The sequence below is a fragment of the Trachurus japonicus genome, chromosome 13 (assembly GCF_045865225.1).
Source record: "Trachurus japonicus isolate A0001 chromosome 13, Traja_1.0".
Lineage (NCBI taxonomy): Eukaryota > Metazoa > Chordata > Actinopteri > Carangiformes > Carangidae > Trachurus > Trachurus japonicus.
The window spans coordinates 42280051-42305356 of NC_140919.1; the positions used below are offsets into that span (position 1 = coordinate 42280051).

The following is a 25306-nucleotide window of genomic DNA, read 5'->3' on the forward strand; positions in this document are numbered from 1 at the left end:
TGTAGTGTTATTTAGTAAACTTACAAATGTTTGTATCCCACCGGATATGTTGCCTGATTAAAAAAGGTTGAAATCTGGTCATTGTGTATTATTCAAAATGTTGTATCAAATTAGAAATGGATGTAAATATTGATTACAATAACATATTATCATGCAAAGTTATGTATATTACAACAGTTATACTTGTTATCATACAGTTTTATGCTGACGTTCAGGTTGCAGTTGCACTTCTAGTAGAAAGAAGAAGGCAATGCACTCCTATTTTTGACAAAAGAAAGTGGTTGTTGTGCCAAGATGGACAGAAATGTCCTAAAAACAAAATTCCACCCACTATAATTTCCCAGCTTGGGATCAATAAAGTATATACTGTACTGTATATATCTATCTTTGTGCCACGTTTTTAATGTATGAAAAGTGCTTTATAAATACATTTTAATTTGATCTATTATCTATCAATTATTGTTTTGTAAATATGCCTTGTGAGTGTAAATGCATTGCTTCTTTTATTTTTTTGTAACGCTATTTGGGCAGTCGCTATGTACTAAACAAAGCTGCTTGGTAAAACTGAATGAAATCTGTTCAAAAACGAAAATGCTTGATATAAATGACCAGGAAAAGCAATAATGCATAATTTCTCCCCATCAATTAAAATTACCATTTTGACGCTTTTTATAATATATCCTGGGAGCTACAATTCTTAAAATCCAAAATATACCAGACTTTAAAAAAAAAAATCAATGGGAATGTGACTAGCAGTGACATTAAATTACTTTTTCACTCCTCATTTTCCATTCCTGCCTGAACCTCTGTAAGATTATATAATTTTATACCAGCAATAATTTATTGAGGCTTCGCTCTTGTGAAATCTATCCTGGTTTAGAATGACTCTCTTCCTGTCCTCCTGTGCAGGGAGGTCAAAGGTCGCGGTTAGCAGATGAGCCAGCACTTTTCGAGCTAACAGAAGTTCAATACTTTGTTAAAAAAGTGGTTCAGCAAGTTGGACCCCGAAGGCTGAGGGGATTAAATCAGCAGTCAGGTGGCAGGATGCTGTTCAAACACTCAGTCACCCCCTAACCTGTCTTCATTAATAATAATCTACATAATTAATAGTAGAGTACGGTGGGTCAGCTGAGACATGTGTTCAGTGGAGGACTGCTGTCCCTGACTGACTCTATCTGGACATGGAATTACAGATGACATTATTATAAGATAAGCCTGGACTCTATTAAAAAGTTAATCAGACTATTAGAAAACACGCAGTTGAGTTGAGGAGTTTGTACATGACTGGATGTATATGGATTACCATGAGTGTGAAGATGCAGAAACATTTTCTATTAACACCCAAGAAAGGGTCAATCAACACCCACACTTTTGTAAATGTGTTTTGGAGGTGCACCATGATCACTAGAGACGTCTGTGTGGCGCTCCGCGTTCCGCTCGCTGCCGGATAATTAAAACCTAATTTCCCACGTTGCCTTGTGTGTGTGCAAACATCATCGTGTTTGCGTCGTGGTAATGACGCCGGAGAAGAAACTTATTTCTCACACATTAAGGAAGTCTCCAGCTGTGAAACGTTATTCCTATTTGGCATTTAAATCTTGATGGCGTTGGTGTTTCTTCTCTCTGTGCTGCATGTATTGAAGCATCTCCACCTCCGCTACATGATTAAAGTGGATGTAATCGGCAAAGTTCTGTCAAATATCATAGCAGCGCATTTCACCTCAGTATGTTACCTTGCGGGGAGCAGATGCTCCTGCAATATTTTCTGCTTTAGGTGTGGAATAAGCATTTTCATGTTCATGGCAGCAGTAAAAACACTTTTCTATAGTCTCACCATTAGCTTTAATCTGTGTTGTTCAGCTTCATTCTGAACTCTACTGTGTTGGTTCACTTCCTTCACTTCTTCTTTTCACTTGTGACTCAAATAGAGATGTGCAGTATTTCCCAGAATGCCATTTAATAGTCCTGTTCAACAGATATTTATGTTGTCCTTACAAATGTGGGCTACACTTTACTGCTGGGGGAGATAACTCAGAAAATGAATATGTTTAAGATGTTCTATGACTGCACTTCTCAGAGACAGAGCAGTCACTCAGTGCCTGCAGCTCTGTGACCAGACATCTACTGATAATGGCTTTAAGTGCAGTTGTTACCATGGTAAATGTACAGAAGTGGAGTATAGAAAATTGAAGAAGGAAGAATTGAGATCTCACAAAAAGCAACACAAACAAAAGAGTTGTGTTTGGATCGAAACAAATTAGGGTTTGTCTCTTTTCAGGAAGCCCACAATAAGAGTATGATCAGGTTGTCCATCATAACAAGAGAGAATATCAACTTTTGCCCTCAAACAGGCGCTACAGAGTTCCTTCTTTCAACCAAAACAATATGTATATTGTATATCAGTCCATCTTACTGCTGAACCAACTAAGATAAAATTAAGTCTTCTCTTCCCAGTTCTCTTCCCTGCCATATTAGATTGCTATTTTGGCATCTGCTTGTATGTTTTGCTATATTGTTTTCCCCTTGCATATATTCATGGATTCTTCATTTGTACTGTACAAGTGTCGTAATCATGTCTATGTTCTATGTTTGTCTGCGTCTAAGATTCTATCTATGTGCTGTGACTGTATTAACTCTTGTTTTTATTCCTTTGATGGACTTTGAATGGACAATTTTGACCTAATGTTTGGACTCTAGGAAGAAAATCTAATGGAGATTCAATAAATGAAATGAAGTGAAATATGAATCCAGGGTCATGAATCTGCACAACTTGTAATGTATGAGGTTGTATTAAAAGGAATGTGTCATTTGTGCTTGTTTACCTGAGTATAATGTTGGAGATCAGTATCTGTGCACTGTTGTACAATGTGGTGTGTCAGTAGGAGGTGATATGTATGTTATATGTTTCGTCCTTGTAAATTGTATTTGATTGTATATCCTACACGTTATATTCATTATTTTGTTATTAAATGAGCAACCCAGGGATGCAAAAAAGGAATCATCTCATCTCATCTCATTTTATCTTATCTTATCTTATCTTCATCTGCACATGGTGTTCAGGTTATGGTTAAGAAAGTATCATAAAAAGCAGTTGTTAATGTTGGATTGTGACTCTTGTCTCCTTCTTGAAATCACAGTCAATCTTATGAAAAGGATTCAGCTGCTCTAAAAAAACAAAACAAGCTAATGAGCTGCTGCTATCTTTCTTTTTTCTGGCAGGTCACTTCTCATTCAGACTGGACAGACACAGCTGTGACTTGTTGGACCAAAATGAGCAGCAGGCAACTGGCATGAGCTTATAGCCTGTGAGCTAACTTAATATACTTTGATTAGCATGTAAGTGGGCTCCGCTGTGTTCTCGCAAATATGCTGGACTGACGTCTGAGACCAGAATCATTAGACACACATGAAAGGCGCCTTCTTCTGAGTGGTCCGAGTTGTTTTGGGTTTTTTAAAACATTTTTTAAACATTTCCTTCCAGCTTCCAAACACGTATTAGTGGAGCTAATTCTTTCTTCCAGCCTTAGAGAGCTCTGAATTCAGGACCTGTGGCATTCATTAAAATTTTGCGTCGACATATCTGACACATCACTGGGATATCTTTGGTACGGTGGAATGTAAGAGGACTAAACTCGCTCTGCAGTTGAAGAAGTCATGCTGTGATTCACTTGAGCAAAGTGCGTTCTACATGCAGCTCAGAGAAGCAACACATCAACAACATAAGGCTTTATATAATTCATGTTCCGCCAGCTATCTCTAAAATTAATTACACAACGTGAACAAGATGAGAAATAGCATTACTGTCTCCTTCAATCACACTAGTTTCTCTTTAAGCCGTGTTTCTACTACTAACTCCGCTCGACTCGACCCAGATATGGTACCAGGTTCTATTCTGGAGGTCATTTCCATTACAGGATAGTAGAGAGAACCGCTTTTGGAATAGAGATTTAATATAGACTTATCTGTTCATTCTAATGTGCATGTATTTATTGAAATGTGGTGATATGTGTACATATGTAGCCACTGGTCCCGGCCGGCTGGTCCCATAGGGAAGCTCTTCACATCTCCGAAAACGTCGGAGTGAATGTCCAAAAAGGCGTTATTTAGATAAACTGACCACATGTTGGGATCTAAACACTTACTTTCTCACATGGAAAACATTAAGGCTTAATAAAGTAACATATTAACAGACCTACAGTAGGAATAAAACCAACTTTTAGCTGTGCAGGATATTCTTACATTGATGACACAGTGATAATTCTTGACCAATCGGTGGTCTGCTGTGTTTTCATGTTTTCAGATTCAAGGTGCTTTTTCCAAATAAAAAGCAACGAGTTGAGCTGGTGGAAACGCATTGAAGTGATAGTTCAACATTTTTGCAAATTGGCCCATTGCCATAATCCCTATAGTCTTAGGAGTAGGTTCTTTACCTTTAATTGTCGGTGCAAGCTGTTTTTAGAACGGCGGAGCAGAGCCGTGAGCTGCTCAGAGCTACGCTACGGAGGCTAATGGGATTTCTTGGTTTCCCTTATCAAACTCATCAAATACACAATCCAACAACTCCACAACGCTCTGGTGGACAAGTTGTGACCTGTACATTCACCACGCTATGAGATAATAACACAACGTTACCACACAGAGTTGTTGTAGAGGTAAATGCAGAGACTGCTTACCGAAAAACTGCCCTCGACGGGAATATGGATTATGGTAAGGGCCAATTTGCCAAAATGTTGAACTATCCCTTTAACATCCCTCTTTATCCAGAGTCATAAAATATGAACCATTCGTGTGAATACTCATCATAAATGCTGTGTCAGGTCTTGAATAACGGCTAAAATGTGTGTTTTGAGGTCACATTGCCCTCTGACCTTTAACCCCCAACATCTATCAGGTCATCCAAGTGAATGTTTGGGCCAAATTTTAAGAAGTTCCATCCACGTGTTCCTGACACACCAGGTACAGAAGAATGGGACGGACTGAAAGAACGAAAAAAAACTAAAAACAATATGGCCCCAGCTCTGGCTGCTATTCAAGTTAAAGAAGAACAACACAGTCTTATCACATAAAGGTATGAGGAGAGGCGAGTCCTGACCAGGCTGGACATGTTGGCGAAGTCTCGGTGTCTCAGCGTTGTGATGAAATTGTCCATTAGCCGGAGCTCAGCTGTCTGGCGGTCGATGTTGGGCGGGACGAAGAGGAGGCCCGTCTTGGCACACAGCACCGTGTAGGACGGCAGCAGGTTCTGGCAGGTGCAGCGCTTCGGACACAGCATGGAGGAGGAGCAGGGGGGGAGGGAGGACAGGAGGACGAAGGAGAGGAGGAGTGGGCAGACCAGCGAGGAGACCACGTCCATGGCTGTTCTCTTCCTGCAGGAGATGACAGAGAAAAAGAAAAAGCAGGAGTCAGTTCAGTTGACGACGTCTTTCGGTGTTCCTGCTGGATTTTCAAAATAAAAACCTCAGATCACTGCTTGGTGGTTTGATTGACAGATTTTGTTCACTGCAAAAAACTCAAAATCTTTCCTAGAATATTTGTCTTATTTCTTGTCAAAATGTCTCAATTTTAGTCAAAACTAATCTCTTTCCACTTAAAATAAGACTCATCACCTAAAAATTAACTTGTTTTTAAGACAGTTTTCACTTGTTTCAAACTAATTTTCAATTGAAATAAGTAGAAAAATCTGCCAGTGTTTTTTGTGTATGTAATAAGAAAGAAAAACTTGCTCCACTATCAGATTTTTCTACTTATTTAAAGTGGAAAATTTGCTTGAAAAAAGTAAAAAGTGTCTAAAAACAAGCTGCTTTTTAAAATGTGATGAGTGTTATTTTAAGTATAATTAGATTTATTTTGACTAGAAATGACATATAACTAGAAATAAGACAAATATTCTTGGTAAGATTTTTAATTTTTGCAGTGTTGTTGTCTCCTTGCCCCCCACCACCACCACTGCTGTTCCGTTATACAATATGAAAGATAAACTGTGGATATTGGGACTTTTTTTTTTTTTACTTCCCCTAACTTTCCAGATGAGTGGGTTACAGGGAAAAAAAGTATTATAATAAATGCTTCATGAGAGAGAGGAGATGAGGACACATAAACAGGGGAAAGTGGGGGGATGCAGGGGATGATGGTAGCATGGAAAATGAGGGAGGTAAAGTGTTTTATTGTGTGTTGGCGCAGCCTGCGTTTCTTTCTGCTGAGTAAGTTGAAGCGGGGAAAATGAAAGTAAACAGTACTTATATCATCAATTAGGCTCGCTGCACTGTCGTGATTATAATCCGAGCAGAACATTAAAGAACACAAATTATGCTGTGTGTGGCTGTCTGTCTCACTTCATGAGTTTCATGGATGTTTTTCCTGCATAGAAATGAGAGCAAAGCAACTGTTCCAGCCAAGGCAATAAAGGAATACATTTACATTGATATTGATTTCTCTCCGTTCAGTTAGTAGGTTTGGCTCAGCCCGGCTCGGCTCGGCTCAGCCGTGAATATATTCACACAAGGAGGAATCGGAGGCTTACACAGAGGAACAACGTATGCAAAAGAATACTACGCCAACACTCACATAAAATGATTTTACATAATGAGGACTTATTGTTTTGTCCTCATAATAAGGAAGTCCTTGTTATATAACAAGTCCCCACAACGTGAGTAAAACCTGGACCACTCACACACACACACACACACATACATACACGTCTTCATGCATGTGCGTAGACTCCCACATGTACCTCCTCTCTAAAAAAGTTTCTCTGACTTAAATGCTGAGTGACTGGAGGAAGGTCGATTGCAAATAACAGCGGAGAGAGACACACTCTTTTATTTACGGTACTGAAATATTCAGACTGCTTCAACTACAGCACGGAATACAGAGCAGGAAGTCTGCACATGTGCTCACAACAGGATATGAAGCTAAATGTGAGGACGTAATAGGAGAGATGTAATGGAACGAGATAAATTCAGTGGGAATGATCAGAACAGAAGCGTTCAAAACCTGAGAGAGACGAGACTTAAATGTCAGTGGATGACTGAAGCACAGCAGACATTCAGGCTGTAATGAGCAACAACTGAAATTTACAGCTCTTGTCGTTTAAATGAAAATATTTCACATTTAAACAGAGCACAATGCTGCAGTGTGTATGGTTGTGTCATCATTCAGCCTAGCATTGTTTCAGCTCCCTCCAATAGAGCTGCTTTCACTCTGTCGTCTCTATTATCATGACAAACATGTTCAAACATGAAACATGAGGTAAAGACTAATATGTTAACCAGCAGACACTTCTAAGCTGCTGCTCTGCTGATGCTACAAACTTGATTTTAGGTGCACCAGAAACCCTTAAAAGCCTTAAAGGTGTTGAGAAATTGTCTTATTATTCCTGTTTATACCGCCTCCTTCCAGAAGTTTCCACGAGTGAGGAAAACAAATTTGATTGGGTGTTATCGAGCGGGCGGGATATTCAATGTTTGGGGCGGGACCGGGCGGGACACAGTGTTTCAAAGGAATTTGATTGGAGTGTGTTTCGCTAACGTAGCTAACTGTTAGCTAGTAGGCTAGCTACGTTATAGCTTGCTAACTTAGCTAGCTAGGCTAAGTGATGGACCGCAGGGATCTGCTACCACTCGCTGCCAAAGCGACTGGTTTTTCTCAGATGTTTGATTGACGGATGACTGATATCATTGGCTGATGAATCGTGAGCAACGTGACGCATAATTTGCGCGCCTACATTATCCACTACGGAAAAAAACTACCCCACTTTCACCCCGGATTTACTCGAAAATAGAATTTTGCACAAAGTTTGGGTTACATCGTCTGATAGATGAGTGATTACACTAATTTTAAGACCCATAGTGGGATCAAATTCAATTTTCCTTTCTGTACACCTTTAATCAAGCCAAAGTGATGTGGGATCCACATTACAAACCCGTTGTTACTATACAGCTCCACAGAGAGGAGATGTGAAAATACAATGACATGGTATTTTGGTTTAGTTTAACCTAATAAAAACAAAATGTGTATTTTTAAGTATTTTAACAGAGGCCAAAGCAAAACAAACTCACTCATTAAGATTCACAGTGTAGTAGACATTGTTGATAATTCCTCAATTTTCCAGTTTTATTATCTCAAGTCTTCCTTTTGTTGTTTTATTTCTGTGTCCATCTCTTTTACCCAGATAATTCCATTCACCACTTTTATCAAGGAGACTCAAAAGAAAAACTGTTGCTTTTTCAGTGGGCTTGACCTTCTCCTACGCACGGCCCGTCTCTGCAGCTGTGTGTTCTACCAGAGCTAAAAGCTACGACAGATCAGGGAAGGTACACAGACGCAGCTGCACTCGTTTACATTATCATTTATATTTTGTTCAGTTGCATTACCCCTATGATTTGCACGTCCTTTCAAAGTGCAATTTTGACAAGCATTTCGCACGATGGTAATTGTTGGTGACACAAGTGCTGTGTTTATCCACGTTCAGCCAATGTTGTGGTTCGAGAGTGTCGTTTGCAGCAAGTTGTGACATTTTCGTCATCTAGATGGGGACTGATTGAAAAATGCCGCTTTCACAAATGACCTATGGGCTTGTTCTTTGATTGAACACCGGCGTGACAAAATGGTGAGCCAGAGGGGTCAACGGTTTACATATCACCGAATTACAGATGTATACCGTGTACTTGTCAATGTTTACCCGGGAGAGATTACCTTCAGACAGATGTTGCAGTGGGAAAATGCTGCTTCTCAGAACAAATTTAAGTTGTATGAATAATACAAAACAAATCTTTTTCGGATTACAAGCATTTACTTCTCCGTCTCTGTGGCCCCTCTCCTCTCTCCTCTCTCCTCTCATCACTCTCTTCCTGGCTGAAATATCTCATTTCAGTTGCATCATTTCCTGTCTCTCCCTCCCTGCACTTATCTCCCAGCCCGATCCCTCCCATCAACACTCTCTCCATATTCTCTGAAACTTTTTGCTCTTACTCTTTTCTCCACTGTCTGTTCATCCATTACTTTGTATCTGCTTTCCCATCCCTGTCTGTCATTTATTTCTCAGTCTATCCTTTTACCCCTTCCTACACCACTCTACCATATCACTCTCCCATCCATCTATCCTCACTGACTTTCCTCCCTCATTCCTATGCTCCTTTCACCTCTCAAGTTGTCTACATTATTCTGTTCATTCTGACTCAAAATAAAAAAGTAACATTTAATACCTTTGATCTGAGAATTTAAGGTACACACAGTGATGTGATGACATCCATGTTACTGTGTTTGGTATGTAAAACACATGTTGAGCGACACACCCTCTGCCTTGTGTGAGATGATAATGGAAGGTATGATTGGGAGTTGATGAGTTCATTTGCATGTTGATTGAGTTTCCTGACTCGTGGGCATATTAAAATATCACAACCTTCCAAACATATGGAGGTGCTAATGAGAGTATCAGCATTTCCTTTACACTTTGAACTCCTCCCTGCTCTGTTTCTATCTTTATCCATGGTTTTTCTTCAGGGCGTGCTCACAGAAGAGGGCTCGCTCTCAGTGAACCACCCCATTTCAATAAAGATTAAACAAACAACAGTTTATGGACAGTTAATCATCTATACCTCCATTTATTTTACCACATGACTTTTTCCAGTTTCAGGGAAGGCTTGAGCTTGACCCAGCTCACAATGTGTTTGATACTGATGCACCACATCCTGCTCTCCAACATGTGCATCTCAGACAAAATGCTTCCATGGTCTGATTCCTCACGCGCCGGCCATTCCCTCAGCGTGTCATGCCAAGGACAAACATCCTTATCTCATCCCCTTCCCCTCCCTTGGGATTGGTGCTGGGACCCCCTTCTCTCTGCAGGATATACAGTAACACCTCCTTAGGTCCAGTTATCTGCTCACATGCTGTCTCATATTACTGCTATACAGGTGACACTCAACTAAACCTGTCCCAGCAGATGACCCCTCAGCCACTGCGCTGATCCTGGCTGGTCTAGTCTTAATTAAGCCTGTAACGATACACCAAAGTCACGATACGAATCTTATCTCGATTTCTGACCCACAGGTCGATACACCATTTGATTTGGATTGGATTGGACTTTATTGTCTCGTAGGCTAATTTGTCTTGGGGTTGAAGCCACTGCATCCTGACAGCTGAGAATATCACTGTCAGATATTATTACCCCTCTATTAAATATGAAAGGAGGCTAAAAATCACAGGACATGTCTGTTCTGATGATACAAGTCAGCGGTCCAGAAATCCTTGTTTCTCCTCTATAATACACATTTACATCTCGGAGGCGACATGTTTACAAATTCTGGTTTCCTTCGCTTTTCAAACGGTGGGGTTTGTGCAAGACGCTACATCTAAATACGCCCTCTAAAAGAGTTCAAAACTCCACCTGAGCACCGATCAGCCGAGCCAGAGCACAGTGGATGTGGTGCTGCATAGCTGTAGCTGCACGTGTATGTCTATAACATCGCGGGAAAGGAACATCTAACTTAATTCAATAAACTATAAAAACAAAGTTGCTCCATGTGTTAGCCTTTTTAAGTGTTAGTGTGTACTAACGTTGTCCTAAATTATGTGCAATACCCCCAATCCTGCAGTGAATTTCGGACCCTGATTACTGGCAGCTCATGCTGTATCTGGATTGGAGGCACAAACTCTGGGAGTTGGAACTGGTGTGTCGCAGTTCTGCCATATCAAACGACGACACGTTTGTGGGTTAGGGTGTCGCAATTTCAGTTTTGTTACACGTATCGTTACAGACTTAGTTTTAATATCAACATCAAAACCATCTTTTCATCTCTTACTTCAACCAAAGTAGCAGGAAACATGGATGTCATGTTTGATGATTGGCTCAACTGCAGTGCTCTTCTGCTGGGCCTCCATTCACCAGTTAAACCCTTTACAGATGCTCCATAGTGTGTCTGGTGATCAAGTCCTCCTCTATGACTCTGCCATGACTAACTTGCTCATGCTACATGTACAGTATGTACCTTCACTGCACTTCTTTACTCGAGCTCCTTCACTTATTGAATCAATGAAGCACTTAATACTTACACTCAAGGTTTCCTCCTGCACTGGAGCTTTATTATTGTCCCTGTCTTGTAAGTTACATTGGATAAAACTGACAAATGAGCAAATGTGCTGTAATGTAATTCATATTTAGCCGACGGTGGGAGAGATGGAGCTACTTCAACAGGGTTGGAGGGTCAATACAAGGCGATGTTTGCTGTTTATAGACAAAGACAGCTCATCTTATTAACACTGCCTGTCACATGGAGTCAGTCATGCACAACAAAACGCACCAAAGACTCTCAGAAGACACCAAAAGACAATCTCACCTACCGACAGGTGGTGCCTGCTCATTATTTTGGCTGACATGTTTGTAGTGTGAAATAAACAACAACAGCAAGGAGCAAGCAAAGGGGGTGGGGGGTAGAATTAGCAGAGAGGTAGTCAGACAATAAGAGGATGAAAGGGAAGGAGAGAGGATTAAATCTTAGATGAGGGGATAATGGGCTGAGAGATGGAGGAAACAAAGAAGAGGAAGAGAAAAAAGAAATGAACAAGTAAGCTGATGAGACGTGGAGTAAAAGGGAAGATGGGATGAGATGGAGGGAACGAGGTCGATGAAACGAGAACGAAGGGCAGAGCAGGGTAGTGAGAGAAAGATGGAAAGAGGAGAAGTAGAATGGATGCTCCAGAAGTGACATTTCCCGGCCAGCTGGTGGGGATGTTGTTCTACAGCTTCTAGAGAGCGGCATGCACAGAAATACACATACACACCTAGAAAATCGCATATGTGGATCAAAGACACACACACACACACAGACACACACATATCCAAGGCTAATGGAAGAGCTGGATACCGCCGGTGGAGGCACAGAGGACGACAGCAAGAAGTGTGAGGACTGAGCCAGACAAAGAAGGAAGGACCACTTCACATTTGCATACTCTGAACTCATTTCTTCTTCGCCTCAATAAGCCCCTGCTGCCTTTATCTCCTACACGCTCCTGCTTGTGTAATCCATACACCGCAGCCCATTGTGCGTTCCACAGCGCGTGCCGAAACAGCGGCATGTACGTTGTGTGTCATGTTTGTTCAAAATGTGACTTTTCTTTGCAATCATTCCGCTTGTGCCCTTAGAAATAACTCTGATGTTTCCACGGCGCCATTATGGTACAGCGAAAACAATTTGGGGGAAAAATGTAATGCTGCCCGTGTTTCATTTTTATCTAACACAATGAGGGGAAGACTTTAATGAATGTCTCTGCAAAAATGTGAATTCAGAGAGTCTCTGTTCCCAGTCAGCAGTGGAAGAATAAGAATCATGCTATAGATACACAGACAATACTTTTCAGAGCATTTTATTCAGTCGCTTATTTTTGTCTGTGGAATTGTAAAAGAAAAATGAAATAAAATGCACCAGCGTCCTCCATTAAAGAAGAACAGCCTTCATTGAGGTTTAAAACTACATTAATGGACTTAGTACACAACTCTTTAACTTGAGTCAGATACTGTATATTCTATTCCTTTACAATAAAGTGCTAGAGTACTTTTATTTTGAAAGAACTATGAATACGTCACATGGCTCCTACTGTAGCCTACAACTGACCTGCTTGTCAGTTCATTGTAGATTTTCTTTTACTTAGCAAACATTCTTTCTTTATTTCTAAACCTTTAAAAACTGCCCCCAGATCAGATCGTGGTCTGAGGCGATAAGATCTCCTGCCTTTATCTAATGTAGCATCATTAGGACACTGAGAGGTTCAAACATGGCCGACACTGGAGGAGTTGGCTGCGATTGTTTTTTGTCTCCTGCGATGAACAATGTGTGGTCCATCATCCTTTCAAAGTGTAAGAAAAATCATCCCACAGACTAAAGCTCTGCTTCAAAGTAAAAGCACTTCATAGAAATGTAGAGGAGTCGAAAGTAGAGTACGCTCAGAGCCTCCTCTCTCTCTGATTGGCTGACACTGACCTGTTGTATCTACAGCTCCAGAGGGAAGCTTGGGAGAGGAGATGTAAAACTACACTGAGATGGTTTTCTCCACTTCAAACCACAGATATCTCTTCGTATGGATCAACACTGCAGATAAAACACAGGAGAATAATGGGACCTTTATATCTTCACAGAAAATGCTTAGATGAGATAAATTCTGAAGCATCATGTCAATCCCATCACTGAGCTTCTTGAAAAGCTTCAAGAGCTTTGATCGTGTCATGTCGCATCACGTCAGGTTCCATCACCGTGGGTAATGTCACGCCGCTTGGTTTTTGTTTTGAAAAGTATTGTCTGATCAGAGCGTGACCTGATTGTAACAAAACTGTGATTCCACAAAAAAAGTGAAATTTTCTCTGCAATTCTCCATATGTCAAACAATATTTCACAGACTGATCATGACGCGTCTCACAGCGCTGCCACAGCCTGTCTGTTCATCTGTCTGTCTGTCTGTCTGTCTCACAGCTGCACTGCCACCGTCAGCACGCTGCTGATACCGCCTGACTGATGCATTTCAAATTGGATTAAAATCAATAATAAGTGACGGAGCCGGCTCCACTGATGCTGGTGCTCGCCCCGGTGGAGGGTGGGCTTCATTCATATTAACACAAACTGAGCCTTGACATTCATACCAATGGAAATGTGAGATGTGTGCAGACATGAGGCGGCTGCTCTACAGTGAGGAGGGGGAGGGGGAGGAGCCACATTAGCCTCCGCTAATGAGGTTGCTAATCTCCCTGAGGTCCACAAATTCACAAAAGCAACACTGATTGCAAATGTGGATATAAAGATGTACATGTAGTCACATGAAAAGATTAAAGAACAAAGTCAAATGTTCAGGACGCTCACATCACAGACCTGCAGTTAATTCGATTCTGTCCCCATAGAGCAACGTCTGATAAGAATTCTGCTTTTAGATCTGTGTCTTATGTCAGGTTTTTTCACATGTGATGTAACACAACCAGCGATTAGAAAATAATAGATGATACATGGGATGAAAGTAACACAGCGATTTTCTCAGAGCCCATACAAGTCAGATAATGTCAAACTGCGTCTGCAAGTACAGCACTCATGACTTACAAGAGCGAAAAAGTCACGGGGATACATCATACTTTCACCGAGTTGCATTCAAGAACCTGTTTTCAATCATGGAAAGTAAATTCACTCGAGCAGTAAATTATTTCGACAGGTTGTGTTTGCTGTTTCGTTGTCATAATTATGATCATTTGACAGGTGAATTAGTGCTCTAACACAGTGGTTCTCAAACCTTTTCACATCAAGGACCCCTAAAATGACACAAATTAGACCATGGACCCCCATTAGACAGATTTTTGAAGCAAACACCAGAAATACACAAATATTTGAAGAACTGATATCTGAAGAACATTACTTTTTTTAGTCAATGTACGTTCAAATTATGGCCAATGGCGTGATTTTTGGAAACAAAAACATTTAAACATTACTAGAAAAAAGTGGCAAAAAGTCTCAAAAAAAAAAGAAAGAAAAGTTGTTGTTTTTTAATTCTAGAAAAAAGTGGTAAGATTTTTTAAAAAAGTTTTTAATTTTTTTTTTTTAAATGGTAAAATTTCTTAGAAACAAATCTAGAAGGAAGTGGTAAATTTTCTCAAAAAAAAAGTTTAAAAAAATTCTAGAAAAACTGGTAAAATATCTAAAAAAAAAAAGTAAAAAAATTCAAGAAAATGTTAATAAATTATATTCAACTGTAAATCACACAGCATGATCCACCATGCAACGTCTCAATGAGCCGATCTACAAAGGTCTAAAAATAAAATCCAAATGTGCATCATTGTTCATTCTAAAAATGAAATGAAATGAAATGGAATATATTTATTATAAGATAAAGGTTACATATAACCAGAGGCATTGTCAGTCATTGAAGAATTCAACTTTATACCATTGTGTTACTTTTGTCCTGACTGATGGGGTCAAAATTAACAAAACACAACTTCAGTTCAAAGTCAAATTATAGCAAAGTCGTTCCACATCTGTACAAAATAACACCTAGAGCACACATGTGAGTTGTTGATGACAACAAAAATTAGTTTCTGTCTGTAATGTTATCTGAAAAGTGTTACTTTCGTCCCGGCTCTCCCCTAATATAAGGAATAGATTCACAGCACACGAACAACGACCACAAAGCAGTGATAGATGGAAAAAAAAAGACGTATAGGCCTACATGATAGGGGTTATCACTTCTACCTACATACATATACATGTGTTTAAATTAACATGCAAGAAATCCTTTCAATAGAAACAGGTCCAGAGATCAGCTGCTGCCTGATGATTTCACCGTGCTCATGGGTATTATTAGAGTCAGACAGAGAGGTAAATGGAGCAGAAGTAACACAGTGTTGGGAATGACATAATTGGCGACCACACCTCACACATCTCTTCAGCTGAAGGTTTTTCAATGTGTGTATTGTTGACAGAAGACCTAGTGTGTGTGCCCTCCATCAGCAGCGGAGAGCAGCCACATCATCTCCCGCCAGCCGCCGAGTGGCTGCGCCGGCAGACTCAGGGTTTAATAATAGATTGACAAGAGCTGGTGTGATTTATCTCAAGCTATAGTCACGCAAAGCAATATCTCCACAGGTAACTTGAAAGCACTTGCTCCGGCACAAACCATTCTCCGCAGTTTAAAGCTGCAGTCGTCAATTCATCATGTGTCCTGCTGGGACTTTTTTTTTTTCCAGACAACCAGGCTGTTTATGTGAAAAGAAATCTCTTAATTTCCCTTTAGCACATGAGTGTAGCAATTATGAATGGAGCTAAATGTCTTATGATGGATGGAGATCTCAGATCTGGACCGCCACCGTAATGTTATGCTGTAATGATTTAAATTAGCGTCATTGTCATTGAGTAAAGGCACCGTGCCGCCTGATGAAGGGTGGTGACGGGTGGTGACGGGGGGGGGGGGGGCTCAGAACAATAATGTGTATAGATAAAACTACAAGTTCCACAGCTTAGAGACAGAGAGGGGAAGCCATTAGTGTTCCTCAACTTAGAGAGAGAGAGCGAGAGGGAGGCAAAATTGTCATTTCAATTAACATCAATCACTGTCATTTGTGCAGACGACATGTTAATGGATTTTTACATACACACGGCACATTGTTAGACTGTATGTCGTGGAAATTGTCATTTATATTCAAATGTCACTTCATCTCCACAGACATCACCGCTACGCTCGTTACAAGCAATGCTGCTTAAAGCTGACAGCTTTGACTGGGAGATAGAAACAATGGGAGAGGCCTGAATATGTAAATGCGCATATACTGTCACATCCTCAGCCATCACTGTTAATTAACATATTCATTATTTATTTATTGAAAAAAATCATTGGATGTCAGGAGTATGAGTGATGTCACCATCCAAAGCCAATCATTCCATCAGCGACACTCACTCGTGTGTTGAGTTCTTCCCCATGAAGCCTTTTATTTCTTCAGGTTCTGTAAATGCAGCAGCCTCGTTAAACTGCTCTGTTGGGACTCAGTTGTACGAGATTGGCAACCACTGGTCTAAACACTCAGGTTTTGCCAAGAATCTTATCTGCAGCAAAATATTTAATCCTTTATTTTGTGGAAATATTTGGCATCGATGTGCTCATGGGCAACTTGAACGGAGTCAAGTCAATATTGGCAAAAGATATTGATCATCAGTGGGCTCAACCTTCAGAAATCCCACCGTGGTTTAACTGAATGAGACCACAAGATACATTTCAGGGAGTCAAGCAAACAAAGTTGCCCAGTAATATCAAACAGCAGGACCTCTCTACACTCTGAGGTTTGGTCGACAATCCCTCCAACACACAGAGGACTTAAACATGTGATCAGCTGACGGGGGTCCTTAACACTGCCTGAATTTACATTTAAAAAGAAATTGAAGCTTAAACGCCTCATGAAATTAAAAATTGGTTTTCCCAGCTTCAATCCTGTATCCCCATCTTATTCACTGATTATTTATCTCGTGATATTGACCTAATCTATGTCATCAATGTATTTTCTCTTCCTGTAACACAATTCGTTCATTCATTCCTAATTTTGTGTCAATTCAAATTGTTGAATTTTTATTATATAAAGAGTTCATTTGCCAAAGCAGATAAGTGCCATTTTGAAAAAAATGAGCTGAGGCTTTGTAATTATTCTTTGCATAGTGTTGTTTTCAATAAAACTTTAGGGAGATATGTCTGTTTTTTTACATCTCAAAGTCACTCAACTTTGGTTTGACTGATATCACCTTAAAATAAAAAATAAAAAATGAAGATTCTAGAATTTTTTTTAAACGGTGTTGTCTGCTTTTGCAAATGAACTCTTCATATCTATAAATCCTGCCAGTAACTGTCACAATGAGTAGGTGCCAACTCTATGTTGTCATGGTCTCGTTCCTGTTTAGTTCGTGTTTTATTTTGAAGTTCAGTGTCTCCCCTGTGTGTGACTGCAGCACCTGTACCTGTGTAGTTCATCTGCATTGTTGAACTGCAGTAATGACTTTTCCTGTGTGTTCCTTGTGTCTCTGTGAGTTTTAATACATATTTTTATCGTACCATTTTTTTTCAGTGCCTGCATTTTTGGGTCCAGTTTCTGACCTGACGGGTGTTTGTGATCATGCTGACTCTGCAGAGGAGTGGGGATCTCTACTGCTGGCATAACTGGTTGAAAACGGTTGAAACCACTGGTTTCATCCTGGTCTGCCATAGCTCCTCAAGAAAAGAGCACTACAGAAAATGTATTGTTAATTTAGAAGAGACAAATAAAACATTATTTTGGCATATTTGTATCTACCATCATCATGTTCACAGCAGAAAAAAGGTTATAAATCATCATCATTTGAATTTAATCATGAGGTCGGTGTCATTGTAAGCTCATGTACCACTAGCCTGACACTGAAAACAACCACACACTGATCTGCTCTCGCCTCCTCAGAGGCAGTTAGGGCGACATCTGTAAATGATGTGAGCCAGCAGAGAGTCTCCACCTTCTGAACCAATGAAGTGCAAGTATTCCTAAGTTGGTTGTCTCGAAAATGCAGCCTCTAGGACATCTGGTAAATTGCAGTTGATTAATACATTTTGTGAAAAGGAGTCTACTCAAATAATTGTAATATTCTGTCCTCACATTGGTATTTTCCTACCGTCCATATGCAAACCTACGCTCTCTTCCAGACTGCAACAGCTGGGATGAGCCAGGCTGCAGGATCCACATGACAAAAATGAGAACAAGATGGTGATGGTTGCTGTGTTTTAACATCACTCTGTGCATCCAGATTCATTAATATAGGCTATATCTGCAGTGTTTATGATGTAGTTATACATAGTTTGTACAATGGAGACAATTATGTGTCGTTACCTACATATATGTAGGTAGGTGCGTATATGTATTCATAGATTAACATCTATGGGAAGAGGGGTGTGAGATGCAGTTTCAAGATCAAGCATTAGTTCACATTACCATACAGTAAACTGATAATTCCTCCAATGGTATCCAGTCATTATAACCTATTGTGGTCATATATTATATTAACCACATGGAGTAATTGTTAAATAATTAGAAAATGGCTTGTGATAATTTAAAATAAGTGTCAGTCATTGCTTTGTACTGTAAGTAAAGACAAATACCTTTTGCAAGTTTTAGTTTTTAAACTACAAAATCCTGCAGCCTTGAAATGTGTCACTGCAGGAAAAAAACTCAAAAATAATTGAACTGACTCTCAGGTTAGAATAAAAGTTTTTTTTTTTTTTTCATATAATTAAAGTTCATGTGATAAGCTGTCGAAGACGAAAACCTGAAGCATTTGTTCTTCCTCCAGCCATTAAAATGATCGTTATCCATTATCGCATCTGTTTGAGTGAAGACACCCTTCATCATGCACTCTGGATGTACATGCACACGGCTCGCCCATTAGAAGCCGCTGCTCTTTTCTCTGTAGTGATGGATGTCTGAACACTGTCATTCATATTAATGCCACTGCAGCCAGTATCAATCACTGTCCAGCAGCTGCGCTCACTGTGAACGCAGCTCATCAGCAGCGTGGAATCTGGCCTCAAAGGCCACAAAGATCAAAGTCAAACAAAAATCTGCTTCACTTTTCATAACAATTCTACATAATAAGCCTTTGATCACATACGTTGCACTATAGCCTACTCCAAATCAATGATTTTGGGCTTTGGTCCAGGAGAGTCACTGTGTTTGCTCCTGTTTGATCATTGAATTGCAAGACAATCAGAGAATTGCTGTGTGCGCCTTGTTTGGAGCAATGAATATCATCATGGAGGTTTGTTGTTTGTCCTGCCCAGGAGAATAAAGCCAGTGCACACTGAATGACAAGGACATGGAGCGGTCCAGTGCTGGTAAAAACACAACACTGACGCAGTGGCCCACCACACCTGCTCCCATCCTTATCTGATGGCCAGTCTGACCCTGGGCTCTGTGGTGGAAAGCCTCTCCAAGCCTCTCCAATCTGCACTCAGCATCAATCACCAGTGCTGATCTTTAATTCATGTTTCTAGCGATTGCAAACACAACATTTAAAGGGGAACTATGCAAGTCCGGTTGCTTTTCCGCTGTTTTGCTAACCCTCATCCTGGCCATGTGCATTTGTTTTTAATGAAGTCAGCGAGAAAGCAATCGATAGAGCAGTGGATAAGGTTATATAATAATAATAATAATAATAATAATAATAATAATAATAATGGTTTGGATTTATATAGCGCTTTTCATGATATACCCAAAGCGCTTTATTATTCACTCAGACCACATTCACAACAGTGGTGGTAAGCTACGTGTGTATAGCCACAGCTGGCCTGGGGCAGACTGACAGGAGCATGGCTGCCAATGTGTACCACACGGCCCCTCTGACCACCACTAGGCTCGGGTCTTGGCTCCATTCACAAGAAGTGACTCTGGGGCTGGGTCGGAACTGATAGTGAAAGGTTGGGTTGTATAGTACCCGAGAGGACCCAGTGATCGAGTTGCCATAGCGCGTTGTTACCGGTATGCTCTGCAAAGCACAATAGAAACTCATCATCATCATCATCATTACATCACGTTATGGCTGGGGGTGTTGGCAGTGTGTAAGAAACAGAAAGTAATAAAAACAAATCTTATTTAATGCTAGACAACTTGTAGTAAATCCTAAAGCAACAGGTGTTTTAGGGTAGTACAGGGTACAGGGCTGGTATGTCAGCTGCTCGGGGTTGGAACTAATAACTTGGGGCCAGTCGGTTCAGGGAACAATTTTCACGGGTCCATTTGGGTTCAGTCCGTCAAATTGGACCTGTGAAGACCTCTAATTCATACACATTCACACGAGGCAAGGACGGAGCGGGATTTGATTCGATTCAATAACTCTAAAATTAAGGTAAAAATGTAGCATAGTTAAGCTAAAATTCCAGCATAGTTCCTCTTTAAGCTGCTTCTCGGTAACACCTGATTTACATTAACATCCAATTCAAAGCTCCAATGGAACAGGAGGAAATTCGTTGTGCTGAGAATCAAATAGTACGTTAGTTTTGCATTATCAAGTGAAGCCACCAAGACACGGTGCAGGTTAATCCTCTGTATTAATGATATACGACATTCTAATCATTCGGAAATAGGAAATATAACGACAATCATCACTCTGATTTATTCTCTTACTGAAAACTCGTGCACGCACACACATTGCTCAACACAGCAGGTTTCTGCAGTTTCTCCCAGTCTGAAGATCACACTACCAGTCACGACAGGCTCCTTCCACACACCGTGCACTTCACACCGCTGCAGTGCTACATCACAGCCTGCAACCTGACTGCTCTTCCTCCACATGACACCCAGGTGATAGTGTAGCGGCTGTAGCCCATAAGGAAGTGGTTCAGTATTCATACATGAGCAGTTTCAGCAGTGACACTGACGCTGGGTCACTCATGCTTTTGATCAGCCAACCCGTGCTGCTCTCGCCCCCAGTTTGACACTGCTCAACAGACTTAAACGTGGGTTGATATATGAAGACAAAGTGGGCTCTTTATGGCCTTATAATAAACGTCTATTTATCTCAAACATGGAACAGACAGCTCCATTCCAATAAAGCATCGTGTTCACAGTTTTCTCAGACGGCATTTCAACAAATTTCTCTATTTTGAAAGATAGAACACCCCTGTGGTAAAAAGTAAGCATATTAATCTTGCGTCTGCTTCTTCACTTCAGTTATAAAAAGCACCGAGGGAGAGAAAAACACTCATTGTATTATTTTATATAACTGCCAGCTTTAAGTGTAAATCACTTTTCTCATTTAAGGTGGCTTGTAAAAAAGGAAGAAAAAAACCCTCTCAGCCATGAAAAAAAAAAAGTAATTTCAAGTGTAGTATACCTCTCAGCAGTGAGGGAGGAAGTAATCTTGGTAGATTTCTAATGAGGGTGTATAATCTCAGTAGGCTGTGGGACCCCTCTGGTGACATTAACGCACCATTTGCATTTGCCAGGTTCCCCTGGGAACAGCTCATCTCCTGAACAAACAGGAATACCATTATCCCTGCCAGCCAGCAGCCCAATCAGAATGAGTTAAAGTCAGAGATGGTGATAGTTCACTGAAATCAATTAGAGATGCTCTCATGCCTCCCCTGAGCAATGGAACTTGTGTGAAGGCATCGGGAAAATATACGTAGAGTGATAGGTTTGTGCTCTTTTATTTTTATTTTCTTTCTTTCTTTCTTTCACACACATTGGAAGGTTTGATTCTTCTGTTATATAACAACATTATCATGTTGCCTACTTAAAACAAATGGGCTTTTGCTGTTGTGAAATTGGTAAGTGGTGGAAAACAGATAAAAAATATCATGAACAATCAATGGATTATCAATATCAATTAGACACATATTGTATGTACCTGCTCGCCTCAGTTATATGGACAATAGTCAATAAAAAGTGTTTTGTTTAATTTTTGCGGTAACACTTTACTTGGCAGGTGGGTGCGTAGCACATTCATGTTACCTTTCATAAGGTGTACCGTGTTCGTAACGCATTCAGGACGTCTTCATAAGGCATGACTCAGCATTCATACATCAAGTTACATCGCTATTGAAGAACAAACTGGGATTTTCCTTTCAAAATAAAAGTCCCTTAATTGTGCCAGGAAATACAAGAACAATATACCCCGATTCAGCATTGTATTGCAATAGTTTATGAATGTTACGAATGCATAGTGTGTTACCCAGATGTTCCATCAAAGTCCCATTATCACACCTGGAAGTGTGCCTGCTGGGACTTTTATTTTGAAAAAAATTCCCAGTTTGTTACTCCATAGCAATGTAACCAAATGTATGAAGACCTTATGAAGTTGTTATGAATGCATTACAACACCTTATGAAAGGTCTTTTCCTTTTGTAAAGGATATGGATAATGCTGTAATTTTTGGTAATATTATATTATTGGTTTTTTTTTTTAGATTTATCTTTTGAAAACGTGAATGACAGTGCTGATTGGTAATGTGACCTGTGTGTGTATTAATCACTCTGTGAACTCTCTTGTAATCACACTGAGCGAACCTGATGTAGCCAATCAAAGTACATGAAAGTCAAACTGTAGCATCCCAGCAGGCAGCAGCTTAATTTCAGCCTAAGAGAGTAAATAAGTTAACAAAGGAACAACCACGGTGAGACGCTGTTAAAATCAGAATCAGAAGGATAAATCTACCTTGATAAGAGCAGACAAAATCAATGTCGGAACTAAAACACAAAATGAAACAATCGAACTGGTCTGCTTGACTTTTCTAAAAATATAACACAACAAGACAAAAAGAACCTGAGGAAGCAGCAGCTCTGCTCCTAATGAGCCCGACAGTGTCTCTGCTCGCTGCGTGAGATGCAAATCACTACGACTCAACAATCAATACAAGTACCGCACAAACTAATTCAAAGTATTAAGAAAAAGCTAATGACAGCATGAGGTGTGAGGGCGCAGACTGTGGCTGTAACAGCTCTGCAAACCCACGTTACATAAGGTACAAGTAGCAGTTCATATCACAGTCCGATCACCCTGATACATTACCATCTAACAGTGGCGTGCACAGACTTTTTGAAGGGCAGGGGCGATTGGGAAAAAAAGGGCACATAGTGCTTTCTCGCCACTGAAGAGGGCACTTTAGCACACGTTTTGGCTCCTAGAGGGCACTTTAGCACACGTTTTGGCTCCTAGAGGGCACTTTAGCACATGTTTTGGCTCCAAGAGGGCACTTTAGCACACGTTTTGGCTCCTAGAGGTCACTTTAGCACGCGTTTTGGCTCCTAGAGGGCACTTTAGCACATGTTTTGGCTCCTAGAGGGCACTTTAGCACACGTTTTGGCTCCTAGAGGGCAATTTAGCACACGTTTTGGCTCCTAGAGGGCACTTTAGCACGCGTTTTGGCTCCTAGAGGGCACTTTAGCACGCGTTTTGGCTCCAAGAGGGCACTTTAAGGCGTTTTTGACTGCATATACTTCATATCTATGAAACATGCTGTGTTCATACTTACAGAAACCATCACGTTTTTTTTTGTTTTTTTTACTCAAAACACAAAACTATCAGGGTATCAAATTACATCATACGTTGTACAGTTTCCAAACCTCCCAGATAGACATGAGCCTTCCCAGCATACATCTGGACCCCTACGGTGACGTCATCACTCATTACAGATTCCCAACTCATGGACTGATAAACTGCTGCCAGTCACTGTCCTAATCAAATGGAGGTTCAGGCACGCAGCGGGAGAGTCGAGGACTGGGATACACACGCAAACACACACACACACACGCACACACACACACACACACACACACACACACACACACACACACACACACACACGCACACACACACACACACACACACACACACACTCGCACACACACACCTGTGCCTGTCTCTAACCACAGGGATCAGTTGTTTGCCCTCAGCTTGCTTGTAAAATAACGACTGGGTTGAAAGGCCCATTAGAAAGATTTGAGATTGTCGCCGGGGGAACTCGAGGAGGTTGTGAAATCATACACTTCCAACAGGGCAGTGTGTGTGTGTGTGTGTGTGTGTGTGTGTGTGTGTGTGTGTGTGTGTGTGTGTGTGTGTTTGCGGTGGCTGGCTGAGGACAATCAGTCATCAGTCAAATCACTTCATCTCGTCTCTGTCTCAGTGTGATGCTGGAGCAGAAGCCAGGTCGTGTGCTGAGGAGTTTTGTGCATCATGTTTTTAAAGCACCGTGCTGCAGTTTGTAAGAGCCAGAACCCAAAATTTGTTTTTGTGATCTGAGCCTGGTTAACTATATTTCTGAATGTCACTAGTGTGTGTGTATCCATGTATAAACTCACTTGGGGAGACTGGATTTAAATAATTTTACAAGTTAAATCTGAGTGCTACAGCTGTTTATAGAGCTCTCTCTCCCCCTCTCTCTCTCTCTCTCTCTCTCTCTCTCTCTCTGTGTGTGTGTGTGTGTGTGTGTGTGTGTGTGTGTGTGTGTGTGTGTGTGTGTGTGTGTGTGTGTGTGTGTGTGTGTGTGTGTGCGATTGTCTTTTGGAGTCAGCCTTGAATAATTTTACATAATCCACAAATGAAGACACACACAGTGGAAATGAAACTGGCATCTGAAACAGCACAGCTCTCTCTTCTCTGTGCTCAGTCTGTGTTTCCTTCCCGCTGATGCTAACAGGAACGTGTGCGTCTATACTCTATGTTTGGAGCGAGATTAATGCAAAATGAGATTATAACAACTTCATCGTGGCACTGTAATCACATCACAACTTCAGTTTCAAAGAACCAAATTAAAGTGAAGCGTACATTCGAAGGGAAAAACTAATATCTCACCTTATGCAACACTGTTTATTTCCTGATTTCCTCACTAATTAGGGCGTAAAGACACAGTAAATAACAGAGATTCACCTTCAATAAAGAAGAAAGAGAGAAAACCTGATGTCGGTGAATATATAATAATCTCACTTAGAACAATTTAAAATCTGAGGTGCTGCTGTAGAACAAGGCTTGAATGTATGTTTCTTTATGTTTCTATTGCTTTAATGAATCAATTTTACCTGCGATAGATAGGCTATCTATCTATCTATCTATCTATCTATCTATCTATCTATCTATCTATCTATCTATCTATCTATCTATCTATCTATCTATCTATCTATCTATCTATCTATCGTAGTGTATTATCCACCTGAACATTTTTGCTTTAATATCTTGAATTATCTTATGTTCTTCATGGTGTTTTCTTAGCCTAAAAGTTAAGGGATAGGTCAGAGGTTATTCACTATTTGGATAGGAACTTCATGTGTGACAAGTAACAGTTTA

The 25306-nt window shown here is 40.5% G+C and overlaps 1 protein-coding gene across 1 annotated transcript in view; it reads right to left on the reverse strand.

Annotated features, from left to right (window-relative positions):
• LOC146976688 (leucine-rich repeat and fibronectin type III domain-containing protein 1-like protein) overlaps positions 1 to 25306 on the reverse strand; it is a 222569-nt gene that overhangs the window by 54813 nt on the left and 142450 nt on the right. Inside the window, exon 3 of the mRNA XM_085796605.1 lies at positions 5093 to 5366. Within this exon, the coding sequence (XP_085652731.1) occupies positions 5093 to 5353 (261 nt within the window). The 5' untranslated portion in view covers positions 5354 to 5366. The remainder of the gene's footprint in view (positions 1 to 5092; positions 5367 to 25306) is intronic.